We start from the raw sequence: 16,612 nt of genomic DNA on the forward strand, positions 1-16,612 counted from the left end.
TGCTAAACCACAGTTAGTGTTAGCACGGTCTGTTACACTGGTAAACCACAGTTAGGGTTAGCACGGTCTGTTACACTGGTAAACCACAGTTAGGGTTAGCACGGTCTGTTACACTGGTAAACCACAGTTAGGGTTAACACGGTCTGTTACACTGGTAAACTGTGGTTAGGGTTAGCACGGTCTGTTACACTGGTAAACCACAGTTAGGGTTAGCACGGTCTGTTACACTGGTAAACCACAGTTAGGGTTAGCACGGTCTGTTACACTGGTAAACCACAGTTAGGGTTAGCACGGTCTGTTACACTGGTAAACCACAGTTAGGGTTAGCACGGTCTGTTACACTGGAAAACCTCTTCCAGCCCCATGACTCTTGGAAATCTGATTTCTTGCAATTCTGGCCTCCAATGCACACCTGCCGAATCCATTTGTTCTACTGTTCCCCGCTTCTGCCTTCAGCTGCCTGGTCCCTAAGCTCAGGAGTTCCCTCCCTAAACCTTGCTGTCTCTCTATCTCCATCGGGATAGTCCTGAACACCTGTCTGAATACCTGCTGCTCAAACCGTCCCTGCAAGGTACCTTTGGACGCTGCACTCTGCTCAAGGCGCCATATAAATGCAGGACCTTGCTGAATCTTCTCCTGTTTCTGGCTGAGATCTGCTGCAGTGCCAACGATACCCAAGGTTTAACAAGTTCCCCTCCGAGCCAATCACCATCCTGACTTGGGAATATATTGGCCATTCCTTCACTGGCGCCGGGTCAAAATCCTGGAACTCCCTCCCTAACAGGGCCGTGGGTGTACCTACACCACACATGGGACAAAATCCTGGAACTCCCTCCCTAACAGCGCCGTGGGTGTACCTACACCACACGAACAAAATCCTGGAACTCCCTCCCTAACAGCGCCGTGGGTGTACCTACACCACACACGGGACAAAATCCTGGAACTCTCTCCCTAACAGCACCGTGGGTGTACCTACACCACGCGGACAAAATCCTGGAACTCCCTCCCTAACAGCACTGTGGGTGTACCTACACCATACAGACAAAATCCTGGAACTCCCTCCCTAACAGCGCCGTGGGTATACCTACACCACACGGACACAATCCTGGAACTCCCTCCCTAACAGCGCCGTGGGTGTACCTACATCACACGGACAAAATCCTGGAACTCCCTCCATAACAGCACCGTGGGTGGACCTACACCACGTGGACAAAATCCTGGAACTCCCTCCCTAACAGCGCCGTGGGTGTACCTACATCACACGGACAAAATCCTGGAACTCCCTCCATAACAGCACCATGGGTGTACCTACACCATGTGGACAAAATCCTGGAACTCCCTCCCCAACAGCGCTGTGGGTGTACCTACACCACACGGACAACATCCTGGAACTCCCTCCCTAACAGCGCCGTGGGTGTACCTAACACCACACGGACAAAATCCTGGAACTCCCTCCCTAACAGTGCCGTGGGTGTACCTACACCACACAGGGACTGCAGCGGCTCAAGAAGGCAGCTCACCCCCCACCTTCTCAAGGGGGCAACTAGGGATGGGCAATAAATGCTGGCCCAGCCAGCAACACCTACATCCATGAAAGAATAAAAACAGCTATGGATCTGTGCACCCTAGTCAGTGAAGTTAGATGAGAATTGGAGATGATCATCAGAGCACCTCTTAAAGGATAGATAATTCAGATTACAGGATCAGGACTACTTTACACGTACAGGGAAACTCTACAAGCAACAGCTTTGTACCTCGTCTGGGTCCAGTACCGACGTTTCATACACCAAGCCCTTCATTCCTCGCATCCCACCGTACACCTGAAGGGGGTAATAACAAAAAATAAACATGAACAAATCAGCACATGGTTACAATCTTCAAAACTGAATTCAACTGGGCAAAGGGGTGGTCATTCAGCCATTGGAGGCTGTGCCTGCCATTCAAACGATGACAGCTGATCAGGAAGAGGACAAAGACAGGCGGATTATCAGGAACTACGCCTGACGCTGGTGTGTATAATAATGTACCATTCTTAATAGTGAACTAAGAGCTTAGGGGCTGATTTCCCCCAATCGGTGACGAGACTGCCTCCTCCCACATGCCCCCCTCCCACCCCACCCACACTACCACACGCGCCCCCTCCCACCAGACCACTCGCACACCCACCCACCACTCGCTCGCATACCCACCCCACCCCACTCGCATACCCACCCCACCCCACCCCACTCGCACACCCCACCCCACCCCACCCCACTCGCACACCCACCCCACCCCACCACTCGCACACACCCACCCCACCCCACCACTCGCACACACCCACCCCACCCCACCACTCGCACACACCCACCCCACCCCACCACTCGCACACCCACCCCACCACTCGCACACCCACCCCACCACTCGCACACCCACCCCACCACTCGCACACCCACCCCACCACTCGCACACCCACCCCACCACTCGCACACCCCACCCCACCACTCGCACACCCCACCCCACCACTCGCTCACCGCACCCCACCCCACTCACTCGCTCACCGCACTCCACCCCACTCACTCGCTCACCGCACCCCACCCCACTCACTCGCTCACCGCACCCCACCCCACTCACTCGCTCACCGCACCCCACCCCACTCACTCGCTCACCGCACCCCACCCCACTCACTCGCTCACCGCACCCCACCCCACTCACTCGCTCACCGCACCCCACCCCACTCACTCGCTCACCTCAGCCCACCGCACACACCCACCCAGCCCACCGCTCACACCCACCCAGCCCACCGCTCACACCCACCCAGCCCACCGCTCACACCCACCCAGCCCACCGCTCACACCCACCCAGCCCACCGCTCACACCCACCCAGCCCACCGCTCACACCCAGCCAGCCCACCGCTCACACCCAGCCCACCGCTCACACCCAGCCCACCGCTCACACCCAGCCCACCGCTCACACCCAGCCCACCGCTCACACCCAGCCCACCGCTCACACCCACCCAGCCCACCGCTCACACCCACCCAGCCCACCGCTCACACCCACCCAGCCCACCGCTCACACCCACCCAGCCCACCGCTCACACCCACCCAGCCCACCGCTCACACCCACCCAGCCCACCGCTCACACTCACCCAGCCCACCGCTCACACCCACCCAGCCCACCGCTCACACCCACCCAGCCCACCGCTCACACCCACCCAGCCCACCGCTCACACCCACCCAGCCCACCGCTCACACCCAGCCCACCACACTCCAACACCCCCCCACACACCCCACCACTCGCACACCCACCCCCCCCAACTCCCCCCAGGAACACACACACACACCCAACATCCCCTGGAACACACACACACACCCCAACTCCCCCCAGGAACACACACACACACCCAACACCCCCTGGAACACACACACACACCCCAACTCCCCCCAGGAACACACACACACACCCCAACTCCCCCCAGGAACACACACACACACCCCAACTCCCCCCAGGAACACACACACACGCCCAACACCCCCTGGAACACACACACACGCCCAACACCCCCTGGAACACACCCTCCCCCCCCAACTCCCCCCAGGAACACACACACACCCAACACCCCCTGGAACACACACACGCACCCCAACTCCCCCTGGAACACACCCCGCCCCCCCAACTCCCCCCAGGAACACACACACACACACACCCAACTCCCCCCAGGAACACACACACACACACACTCAACTCCCCCCAGGAACACACACACCCGCCCCCCCCAACTCCCCCCAGGAACACACACACACACACCCAACACCCCCTGGAACACACACACACACCCAACTCCCCCCAGGAACACACACACACACACCCAACTCCCCCCAGGAACACACACACACACCCCCAACTCCCCCCAGGAACACACGCACACACCCCCAACTCCCCCCCAGGAACACACGCACACCCAACAACACACATACCCGCCCCCCCCCCAACTCCCCCCAGGAACGCACACACACACCCAACTCCCCCCTGGAACACACACACACACCCAACTCCCCCCAGGAACACACACACACACCCAACTCCCCCCAGGAACACACACACACACACCCAACTCCCCCCAGGAACACACCCAACACCCCCTGGAACACACACACACACCCAACTCCCCCCAGGAACACACACACACACTCCCCCAACTCCCCCCCAGGAACACACACACACACCCCCCAACTCCCCTCAGGAACACACACACACACCCCCCAACTCCCCCAGGAACACACACACACACCCAACACCCCCTGGAACACACACACACACCCAACTCCCCCCAGGAACACACACACACACCCCCAACTCCCCTGGAACACACACACACACCCCCAACTCCCCCTGGAACACACACACACACCCCCAACTCCCCCTGGAACACACACACACACCCAACTCCCCCTGGAACACACACACACACCCAACTCCCCCCAGGAACACACACACACACCCCCAACTCCCCCTGGAACACACCCCCCCCCCCCCCAACTCCCCCCAGGAACACACACACACACCCCCCAACTCCCCCCAGGAACACACACACACACCCCCCAACTCCCCCCGAGGAACACACACACACACACCCCAACTCCCCCCAGGAACACACACACACACACCCCAACTCCCCCCAGGAACACACACACACACACCCCCCAACTCCCCCCAGGAACACACACCGCCCCCCCAACTCCCCCCATGAACACACACACCGCCCCCCCCCGACAACTCCCCCCAGGAACACACACACACACCCCCCAACTCCCCCCAGGAACACACACACACACACACCCCCCCAACTCCCCCCAGGAACACACACACACACCCCCCCAACTCCCCCCAGGAACACACACACACACCCCCCCAACTCCCCCCAGGAACACACACACACACCCCCCAACTCCCCCCAGGAACACACACACACAACCCCAACTCCCCTCAGGAACACACACACACACCCAACTCCCCCTGGAACACACACCGCCCCCCCAACTCCCCCCAGGAACACACACACACACCCAACTCCCCCCAGGAACACACACACACACCCAACTCCCCCCCCCAGGAACACACACACACACACACACCCCAATTCCCCCCAGAAACACACACACACACCCCCAACTCCCCCTGGAACACACACACACACACACCCAACTCCCCCCAGGAACACACACACACACACCCCAAATCCCCCCAGGAACACACACACAGCCAACTCCCCCCAGGAACACACACACAGCCAACTCCCCCCAGGAACACACACACAGCCAACTCCCCCCAGGAACACACACACAGCCAACTCCCCCCAGGAACACACACACACAGCCAACTCCCCCCAGGAACACACACACAGCCAACTCCCCCCAGGAACACACACACAGCCAACTCCCCCCAGGAACACACACACAGCCAACTCCCCCCAGGAACACACACACAGCCAACTCCCCCCAGGAACACACACACAGCCAACTCCCCCCAGGAACACACACACAGCCAACTCCCCCCAGGAACACACACACAGCCAACTCCCCCCAGGAACACACACACAGCCAACTCCCCCCAGGAACACACACACAGCCAACTCCCCCCAGGAACACACACACACACCCAACTCCCCCTGGAACACACACACACACCCAACTCCCCCTGGAACACACACACACACCCAACTCCCCCTGGAACACACACACACACCCAACTCCCCCTGGAACACACACACACACCCAACTCCCCCCCAGGAACACACACACGCACCCCAACTCCCCCCAGGAACACACACACCCCCCAACTCCCCCCTGGAACACACACGCACCCCAACTCCCCCCAGGAACACACACACACACACACCCAACTCCCCCCTGGAACACACACGCACCCCAACTCCCCCCAGGAACCCCCACACACCCCCAACTCCCCCGAGGAAAACACACACACACCCCCAACTCCCCCTGGAACACACACACGCACCCCAACAACCCCCAGGAACACATACACACACCCCCAACTCCCCCCAGGAACACACACACACACCCCCAACTCCCCCCAGGAACACACACACACACCCCCCAACTCCCCTCAGGAACACACACTCACACCCCCCAACTCCCCTCAGGAACACACACTCACACCCCCCAACTCCCCTCAGGAACACACACTCACACCCCCCAACTCCCCTCAGGAACACACACACACACACCCAACTCCCCTCAGGAACACACACACACACCCCCAACTCCCCCTGGAACACACACACACCTCCCAACTCCCCCCAGGCACATACACACACACACACAACACCCCCTGGAACACACACACACACCCAACTCCCCCCCAGGAACACACGCACACCCAACAACATGCACACACCCCCCCAACTCCCCCCCAGGAACACACACACACCCCCCAATTCCCCTCAGGAACTCTCACACACCCCCCAACTCCCCTCAGGAACACACACACACACACCCCAACTCCCCCCAGGAACACACACACACACACACACCCCAACTCCCCCCAGGAACACACACACACACCCCAACTCCCCCTCAGGAACACACACTCACACTCCCCAACTCCCCCCAGGAACACACACACACACCCCCAACTCCCCCTGGAACACACACACACCCCCAACTCCCCTCAGGAACCCACACACACACCCCCCAACTCCCCCCCAGGAACACACACACACACCCCCCAACTCCCCCCCAGGAACACACACACACACCCCCCCAACTCCCCTCAGGAACACACACACACAAGCCCCAACTCCCCCTCAGGAACACACACTCACACCCCCCAACTCCCCCCAGGAACACACACACACCCCCCAACTCCCCTCAGGAACACACACACACAAGCCCCAACTCCCCCTCAGGAACACACACTCACACCCCCCAACTCCCCCCAGGAACACACACACACCCAACTCCCCCCAGGAACACACACACACCCCCCAACTCCCCCCAGGAACACACACACACCCCCCAACTCCCCCCCAGGAACACACACACACCCCCCAACTCCCCCCCAGGAACACACACACAACCCCCAACTCCCCCCCAGGAACACACACACAACGCCCAACTCCCCCCCAGGAACACACACACAACCCCCAACTCCCCCCCAGGAACACACACACACACCCCCCAACTCCCCCCCAGGAACACACACACAATCCCCACCCCCCCCCCAGGTACACGCGTAATCACACACACACACCATCCCAACTTGGGAATATATCGGCCGTTCCTTCACTGTCGACGGGTTAAAATCCTGGAATTCCCTCCCTAACAGCGGTGGGTGTACCTACACCACACGGGGACTGCAGCGGCTCACCACCCATCTTCTCAAGGGGCAATTAGGGATGGGCAATAAATGCTGGTCCCAGCCAGATACACCCACATCTGGCGAACGAATGAAACAAAGTACTACCCCTGCCTCTCCCCCCCCCGCCCCCCAAACACTCCCCCCCCAACACCCCCCCGCCCCCCAACAATCAGAAACATATGTAATCCATACCATCTCCACACTAATTTGTCCAATAACTGTTTTGCCATATTGCTGCTTGAAAGCTTTGATCCTGGACTGCTCCTTCGGGATAAGGTCAGCAAGAACCTCCTTCAAATTCTAGGAAGACAAGAGGCCGTATTAAACATTTCATGCGATACAGATGGGATCCAGCGCCCCTTACCTCGCTTCAACAGCAGTTGTGCTCTATGCTTTTTGGCACCTTCACGCCAGCGGGTCAAGTAACAACTCATCTCCAGGGTACGCCTCAGATACAGGACAAAGCTACACCCCGCACGCTCCATGACTGACTCTCCTCCAACCTCAGGGTGCCCGGGATGTGAGAGGGTGTGGGGTGGAAGGGCGGGGGAAGGGGGTCCATAACTAGGGGACAGTTTAAACACCAGAGGGGGTGGGGGGTGGTCTCCCATTTAGGTCTGAGACGAGGAAGAATTTCTACTCAGTCTGTGGAATTCCACCCCCCCCACCCCCCAAGAGAGCAGTGGAGGCTGGGTCAGTGAATATATCCAAGGCTGTTAAGATGGGTTTCTGATCGACGAGGGAGTCGAGGATTATAGGGGTGGGGGGGGAGACAAGAAAATGGAGCTAAGGCCATGATGGGGGAGGCAGTAGCATAATGGTACTGTCACAGAGACCCAGGGTAATGCTCTGGGGACCTGGTTCGAATCCCACCACGGGAGATGATGGAATTTGAATTCAATAACAGTCTGGAATTAAAACTCTGACGGTGACCATGAAACCATTGTCGATTGTGGTAAAAACCCGTCTGGTTCACTAACGTCCCCTTTAGGGGAGGGAACTGTGCCGTCCTTACCCCGGTCTGGCCCTACACGTGACTCCAGACCCACAGCTATGTGGTTGACACTTAAAAATGCCCTCTGAACAAGGGGCAATTGGGGATGGGCAATAAATGCTGGCCTAGCCCACACCCCAGAACAAATTTATCTTTAAAAATCCGATCAGCCATGATCTTATCGAACGGCGGACCAGGCTTGAATGGACTACTCCTGTGGCCATTCTGCCTGCCGTGCCTGTGCTGACCCTAAACTTCTCCCTGGACAGCATGTCAATTTTTTTTCCAGTTCCCACTCTAAATGGCCCTTTGCAGAGTGAACGGAACTGAGCACCGCAGCTGCTCCTGCACAAACACCAGAAATAAGCTGCAGGGAACAGAAGAGAACGTATCATTCAGCCTGGCATACTATGGTGAGTTCGAGCCCAGATTCTCCTGGCAGAAGAATGATGATGATGTAGATTTCCTCTTTGGGGGAAAAAAAACAGGAAATGGTAAAAGGTGGTACGCTAAACCTTCATGACACACGGGTTAGGCTCTCAGCTGGAGTATCCTATCTCCAATCCTGTGCCCCGCACTTCAGGAAGGATGTCAAGGGCCTCGGAGAGGGTGCGGAGGGAGATTTACCAGAACCGGGGGGGGGACTTCAGTTCACGTGGAGGGACTGGAGAAGCTGGGATTGTTCTACTTAGAGCAGAGAAGGTTAAGGGAGGGGGGGGAAATTGAATCGAGGTGTTCAGAATCATGAAGGTGGGGGGGAGAGGGAGAGACAGTTTCCAGTGGTGGGAGGGTCGGTAACCAGAGGGGACAGAGATTGAAGAGAATCGGTAACAGAACCAGAGGGTGGGGGGAGATGAGGAGAATTATTTTTTTATAAACACAGCGAGTTGTTGTGATCTGGAAGGCGCTGCCTGAAAGGGCGGTGGAAGCAGATCCAATAGGAAATAAGAAGGGACAAGTGGATCGATCTTTCAAACAGCTGGCACAGACATGATGGGCCAAATGGCCTCCGCCTGTGCTGCATCGTTCTCTGATACTGTCGGCCTGCAGCCTTTGCCCTGCATCCTCCCAGTGCATACTCTGTCCTTGATTCCGATGGTAAAGGTGTACAAAAAACAAACAGGTTAACAGTTCAGGCAGCAGCTCATCAGCGGACAGAGGGGAGGTGGGTGGAGAGGGAGGAGGAAGGGAACACCAACACTGACAATGGTAACGACACTACCAGCCCGCCTTTACTCTTTGCCCACTGGGCTGATCTAGATGCAGAAAACCGATTACTCACCGATGAGGAGCTTTTATTCCTTGCAGCAACTATGACGCATGCAGCGTTCTGTAAAAGACAAACACGTTTCTGTTTCAGTTCACTCTGTATGGAGGTCTCCCCAACAACAGGGGTCCTTACAGCAGCAGGATGCAAACTTCAGGAGGCGGGGGACAAACGCCGCCCCCCCCCGGTCAGAAACGGAGTTCCACAATGCCAAGCGAGGAGCCGGGCTCCGCTCCCTTTCGTTGGTGAGGTTAAAATACAGACACGCGAGCAGGCAGCTGTGAAACAATCAGAGGTGAGGAAACACCAGAACAATTTACCTGCTGTCATTGGCTGCACCTCCTCCTTTCGGAGCTGAGGGCCCAGGCAGGAGGCCACAGCGTTAGGAACAGGAGCAAGGATAGGCCGTTCAGCCCTTCCAGCCTGCTGCACCATTCACTAAGATCTTCCTCCCTCGGTTATACCTTCCCGCCCGATCCCCCGGGTTCCTTCAGCAGCCTGGAACCACCATTCACTAAGATCTTCCTCCCTCGGTTATACCTTCCCGCCCGATCCCCCGGGTTCCTTCAGCAGCCTGCCCAGTCTTCTCGCATGGGGCTTGCTGACAGTGTAGAGAATTCCAAACATTCACAGCCCCTCAGCGTCGAGGAATCTCTCCTCGTCTCTGGCCTAAATTGCCGATCCCTTATCCTGGGACTGGTCCGAGGCTCTCTCCAGCCACCGGAAAACAACCCCCTCCCCCCACCACGCCCCCAGCATGTCCCTTAAGAATCTGATATAGTTTAGAGACAGCGAGAGGCATACCTCCACAATTCTGTTTAAAACACTGCAGCACAGTCCTGGTCCAGTATCCGCACCAGTTTGCACTTAACTTCAACTATCTCGTCTGACTTTTAAGAATCCATTTTAGTGTTATAGCTGCAGGATTTCTTGACAATATACTTCAGAATACTCTGATATTCCCTCCTTCATCTCATAATGTACCTCTCATCTGCCGCCTGCCCAACTTGAATTCATTTCTAATCTCTCTCTACCCACAGTGTCCTGGAGCTAACAGTACCGAGATCCTCTGCACACACTGGGTTGTTAATCTGCTACTGTCCTGGGTGCCAATATCAACTCAGTGAGTGCATTAATGTATTCAGGAGTGTGATGGGATACTCCCCACTTGCCTGGATGAGTGCAGCTCCAACAACATGAGAAACTTGACACCGTCCAGGACAAAGCAGCCCCGCTCGATGGGGCACCCCATCCACAAACATTCACTCCCTCCACCACCACCGACGCACAGGGGCAGCAGTGTGTGTACCATCTACAAGATGCACTGCAGCAACTCACCAAGGGCTCCTTCAACAGCACCGCCCAAACCCACGACCTCTACCATCTAGAAGGACGAGAGCAGCAGACATATGGGGAACACCACCACCTGCAAGTTCCCCTCCCACCCATTCACCATCCTGACTAGGGAATATAATCAGCCGTTCCTTCACTGTCGCCGGGTCGATCTCCTGGAACTCCCTCCCTAACAGTGCCGTGGGTGTACCTACACCACAGGGACTGCAGTGGTTCAAGAAGGCAGCTCACCCCCACCTTCTCAAGGGGCAATTAGGGATGGGCAATAAAAGCCAGTCACTATGAAAGACACCCTGTGAAAGAATAAGCTTTTTTTTACAAATCTGCTCTTATCTAATCCAGATTCCATCATTTCCACTGCCTAGTGGCATCTTAAACCTCAACAAGTTCCTTGGACTATACTAGGCGGTTAACCCTTCTGTATGATAGATTTTTACAGTAGATTCAACCCTGCCTTCCCCTTTCTAGACAAAAGACTTAATGACTCATTCTCCTGAGGAATGAGAGAGGTGCCCTGAATCATCATATGTAATGATATATGTTATTTTTTAAAATGCGGATAATTACTCAGAAATGGTGCTGCTCTTAAAAGCAAACCTCCTTGGTAGTGACATAGTTTTTTTTATTCCTTCACAGGATGCGGATGTCGCTGGGCTGGGCCCAGCATTTATTGCCCATCCCAAATTGCCCCTTGAGAAGGTGGGGGGGGGGTGAGCCCCCTTCTTGAACCGTTGCAGTCCCCGTGTGGTGTAGGTACACCCACGACGCTGTTAGGGAGGGAGTTCCAGGATTTTGTCCCGTGTGGTGTAGGTACACCCACGACGCTGTTAGGGAGGGAGTTCCAGGATTTTGTCCGTGTGGTGTAGGTACACCCACGACGCTGTTAGGGAGGGAGTTCCAGGATTTTGTCCCCGTGTGGTGTAGGTACACCCACGACGCTGTTAGGGAGGGAGTTCCAGGATTTTGTCCCGTGTGGTGTAGGTACACCCACGGCACTGTTAGGGAGGGAGTTCCAGGATTTTGACCCATGTGGTGTAGGGACACCCACGGCGCTGTTAGGGAGGGAGTTCCAGGATTTTGTCTGCGTGGTGTAGGTACACCCACGGCGCTGTTAGGGAGGGAGTTCCAGGATTTTGACCCAGCAACAGTGAAGGAACGGCCGATATATTCCCAAGTCGGGATGGTGAGTGGCTGGGAGGGGAACTTGCAGGTGGTGGTGTTCCCCATGTGTCTGCTGCTCTCGTCCTTCAAGATGGTAGAGGTCGTGGGTTTGGAAGGCGCTGTTGAAGGAGCCTTGGTGAGTTGCTGCACTGCATTGCACCAAGCCTTCTTCGACTTAAGGATCCGTTCAAATGTATGCGGTGTGAACGAGAGGCAATATTTGTTGAAGGGTCACTAGTGTTTAGAGGTCAGTAAGGTGCACGCTTCAGGCCACCATTTTAACCAGCTACCCTTCACTGAAAACACAACAACTAAAAATCTTGCGCAGTATCTGCGCCACTTAAAGATCAGTCTGCCTCAACAGCCCAGCAGCGAGTTAACAGCTGCAGATCTGCATCTTTTTGACCTCGCTCAGCACACACACACACACATCTAGCTTTTATTTTATTGCAAACGCTGATTCAATACGATGAAACAAAGAGTACACCACAGCAAGCGCTCGGCACCATTGTGTGTAGAGTCATACAAGGAGCAAGCTGACCCCCTCAGCACACACTGTCTGTCATGGCTGCTTCCAGTCACACCCCCCTCCTCCCCATACAACCCTGACTAAATCAGGGAGCTTGTTCCTCTCACCCCCACACTCCCTCAGCACACACTGCTGTCATGGCTGCTTCCAGTCACACCCCCCTCCTCCTCCTCCCCACACAACCCTGACTAAATCAGGGAGCTTGTTCCTCTCTCCCCCACACCCCCTCAGCACACACTGTCTGTCATGGCTGCTTCCAGTCACACCCCCCTCCTCCTCCTCCTCCTCCCCACACAACCCTGACTAAATCAGGGAGCTTGTTCCTCTCTCCTACACCCACGATCAGGCAAAGCCTGCTGCAGAGAGATAACTGTCTAATATTAAATGATTATTGAGCCAATCAGCAGCCCCCTCTTTCTTTGAAAAAAAGAATGACTCTGAAGAGCAGAATGTTAATAAAACGAACACCGTGATCAAATATTCATAGCTCTCATTGTTACTCATTGTCATGATCAATCTGCCTACACTGAGACCTGCATTTAACAATAGTCTGCAGCTTGCATTGAAATCGCTCGCCACACTTCTGTTAAATGAGTGGTGCCTTTTTAAAATGTCCTCTAAGTGTGTAGGGGTGGGTGAGGTCAGAGAATAACATACGCTAATCAGAAATGTGGTAATTGCTGGGGAAGATCTTCCCCCAATACCTGAACTTGCAGATGTGAACTCTCCACCCACCCCCAAACGCCAAATCGACAGGCCGGGCATGACTGATTCACGCGGTGGGGTGGCCGTTGTTTAGGGTGATGGTGCTGCTGGGCGTTGACGCCAACAGCATCGCGCCAAGTGGGTGTGGGACAGGCAATACCGAGGCAAGGGGCGCAAGCCTTTTTGTTAAGCCGGCGTGTCATTAACACAGAGTCATTCGGACTCGAAACGTTAACTGTGTTCCTCTCCACAGATGCTGTCAGACCTGCTGAGTTTTCCCAGCTATTTTTGTTTTGTGACATGAACGCGGCCTGGGACAAAATCGTCCCGGCACTTTGGCAGAACGCTGACACTCCCTATTGCCTAATATTGCAGTGGATTCCAGGTTGGTGTGACCACTCGCTCGCCCCCCCCAACTCCGAAGAGAAGGGCAGCCGAGATTTTTGAGAATATGCCCGAGGCTCCTGAAGCTGGCTTCCACCCACTAAACTCCTGCCTGAAAAGGATGCACGCGTGGGGGGGTTGGTGCGGGTCGGCGGCTTTGGGTGTGATGCCCGACATGGTCAAACAGCTTGCTGAGGCCAGCAGCCTTGGGCACTGCTGCTCTGCACTGGTGTGACATGTCGATTGAACGCACCGGGATACCGGTCCCTTTGAACCTCCTCAGCCACCTTGACATTCCTCTTGGGCTGCCCAAGCTTCCCACCTGCCCCAAAGTTTGGTAGCTCACCCCAGGAGTTACTTCAATGTCATCTCCCAGCAGGGATATCTGCCCCACAGCTCCTGTAATTGCCTCCTTCAGTTCCACTGCCCCTCCTTGGTTTGAGTTCCTGAAGTCAAATCATTTGATATAAATGCAGAGCGTTAATTAGGCATTGGGTCTGCCCACTTTTAAAGCTGCACATCAATGAAGGGAGTGCCTTTGGCAGAGACAACCAACATAAGCAGCGAAACCTGGTGTTTACTCCGAACATATTCAAGCTGGCTCATAGTTTGATGCCGCACTAACCCAAAGAGAGGCCCCTGCTTCCCGTGGGTCACTGATTAAACTGTGGCTGGCAGGCACTGGCTGACCTGGGTGCACACACCTGCAGGCACGGGTGTCAGAGACTCCATTTGCAGATCACAGAGCTGGTGAGCCTGTGCAGCACGGGAGCTATAACCAGTCCCTCTTCCCTGTCAGTAAATGGACACAGACAGAGTTGGTGAGACTGTGCAGCATGGGAGCTATAACCAGTCCCTCTTCCCTGTCAGTAAATGGACACAGACAGAGCTGGTGAGACTGTGCAGCATGGGAGCTATAACCAGTCCCTCTTCCCTGTCAGTAAATGGACACAGACAGAGCTGGTGAGACTGTGCAGCATGGGAGCTATAACCAGTCCCTCTTCCCTGTCAGTAAATGGACACAGACAGAGCTGGTGAGCCTGTGCAGCATGGGAACTATAACCAGTCCCTCTTCCCTGTCCGTAAATTGTCACAGACAGAGCTGGTGAGTCTGTGCAGCATGGGAGCTATAACCAGTCCCTCTTCCCTGTCAGTAAATGGACACAGAGCTGGTGAGTCTGTGCAGTATGGGAGCTATAACCAGTCCCTCTTCCCTGTCAGTAAATGGACACAGAGCTGGTGAGTCTGTGCAGCATGGGAGCTATAACCAGTCCCTCTTCCCTGTCAGTAAATGGACACAGACAGAGCTGGTGAGCCTGTGCAGCACGGGAGCTATAACCAGTCCCTCTTCCCTGTCAGTAAATGGACACAGACAGAGCTGGTGAGTCTGCAGCAATAGGAGAGCCTTTTAAAATAAAATATCAGTGAGCCATGATACAACCACACAGTGATTCAACTGCAGACACTGTCAAGACTAAATTATTCTGGTATCCAGAGACAGCCCCTTATCCCCGCTCTAGCCTCTCCCCCTCATCCACCACAAACATTCACAGCTCTTCCTTCACCCACCTCCCTGTCCCTGTCATCGCTGACTCTCACTGGGCTCCTGCTCCAACAACAACTCAATTTTTAAATCCAATGGCCTCCCCTACCCCCCCACCCACCGCCCCCCCCACCCCCGATTCCCATCACTCCTCCATCGGCGGCCGTACCTTCAGCTGCCTGGGGACCCAAGCTCTGGAATTCCCTCCCTCCCTCTCTCCCTCACCACCTTTAAGATGCCCCCTTAAAATCGATCTCCATCACCTGTCCCTAGAATCTCCGTACGTGGCTCAGTGTCAGATTGTGTGAGGCGCCTTGGGATGTTTGACTGTGTTAATGGTGCTATATAAATGCAGGTTGTCGCTTGGTTTTGCTTGCCACGCGTGGGCTTTCGAGACATCGCGCAGTAAGGGTCACTGCGTCTGATCATGCGGTTCTATTTAAAGAGCTTTACAGTGGAGGAGCTATGGTCGCAAGAACAATCTGAGCTACAACTCCTTGTTCAGAATCCGGCGCTGCACCAGTTGGAACTGTATTTTTACTAATTCTTCAGGATTGATGATGGAGGGAGGCCGGCGGTCTGTGCCCAGGATACTCAGCAGCTAAACTGACAGCCCAAGACACAGAGAGGCAGAAAGGGAGAGGAGGGAGGGGGGCGGGAGAGAGAGGAGGGGCGGGGAGAGAGGAGGGGGGCAAGGAGAGAGGAGGGGGGCAAGGAGAGAGGAGGGGGGGCAAGGAGAGAGGAGGGGGGGCAAGGAGAGAGGAGGGGGGGCAAGGAGAGAGGAGGGGGGGCAAGGAGAGAGGAGGGGGGGGCAAGGAGAGAGGAGGGGGGGGCAAGGAGAGAGGAGGGGGGGCAAGGAGAGAGGAGGGGGGCAAGGAGAGAGGAGGGGGGGCAAGGAGAGAGGAGGGGGGGGCAAGGAGAGAGGAGGGGGGGGCAAGGAGAGAGGAGGGGGGGGCAAGGAGAGAGGAGGGGGGGCAAGGAGAGAGGAGGGGGGGCAAGGAGAGAGGAGGGGGGCAAGGAGAGAGGAGGGGGGGCAGGGAGAGGAGGGGGGCAGGGAGAGGAGGGGGGCAAGGAGAGAGGAGGGGGGGGCAAGGAGAGAGGAGGGGGGGGCAAGGAGAGAGGAGGGGGGGCAAGGAGAGAGGAGGGGGGGGCAAGGAGAGAGGAGGGGGGGGCAAGGAGAGAGGAGGGGGGGCAAGGAGAGAGGAGGGGGGCAAGGAGAGAGGAGGGGGGGGCAAGGAGAGAGGAGGGGGGGCAGGGAGAGGAGGGGGGGGCAAGGAGAGAGGAGGGGGGTAAGGAGAGAGGAGGGGGGGCAAGGAGAG

The 16,612-nt window shown here is 56.3% G+C and overlaps 1 protein-coding gene across 1 annotated transcript in view; it reads right to left on the reverse strand.

The window, feature by feature from the left end:
- The window catches only part of cs (citrate synthase), a 92,014-nt gene that overhangs the window by 74,560 nt on the left and 842 nt on the right, over nt 1-16,612 (reverse strand). The window contains exons 2-4 of the mRNA XM_041180521.1: nt 9,634-9,681; nt 7,550-7,657; nt 1,755-1,820 (exon numbers count right to left, since the gene is read on the reverse strand). Of these exons, the coding sequence (XP_041036455.1) occupies nt 1,755-1,820; nt 7,550-7,657; nt 9,634-9,681 (222 nt within the window). The remainder of the gene's footprint in view (nt 1-1,754; nt 1,821-7,549; nt 7,658-9,633; nt 9,682-16,612) is intronic.

This window comes from Carcharodon carcharias, chromosome X (assembly GCF_017639515.1).
Source record: "Carcharodon carcharias isolate sCarCar2 chromosome X, sCarCar2.pri, whole genome shotgun sequence".
NCBI lineage: Eukaryota > Metazoa > Chordata > Chondrichthyes > Lamniformes > Lamnidae > Carcharodon > Carcharodon carcharias.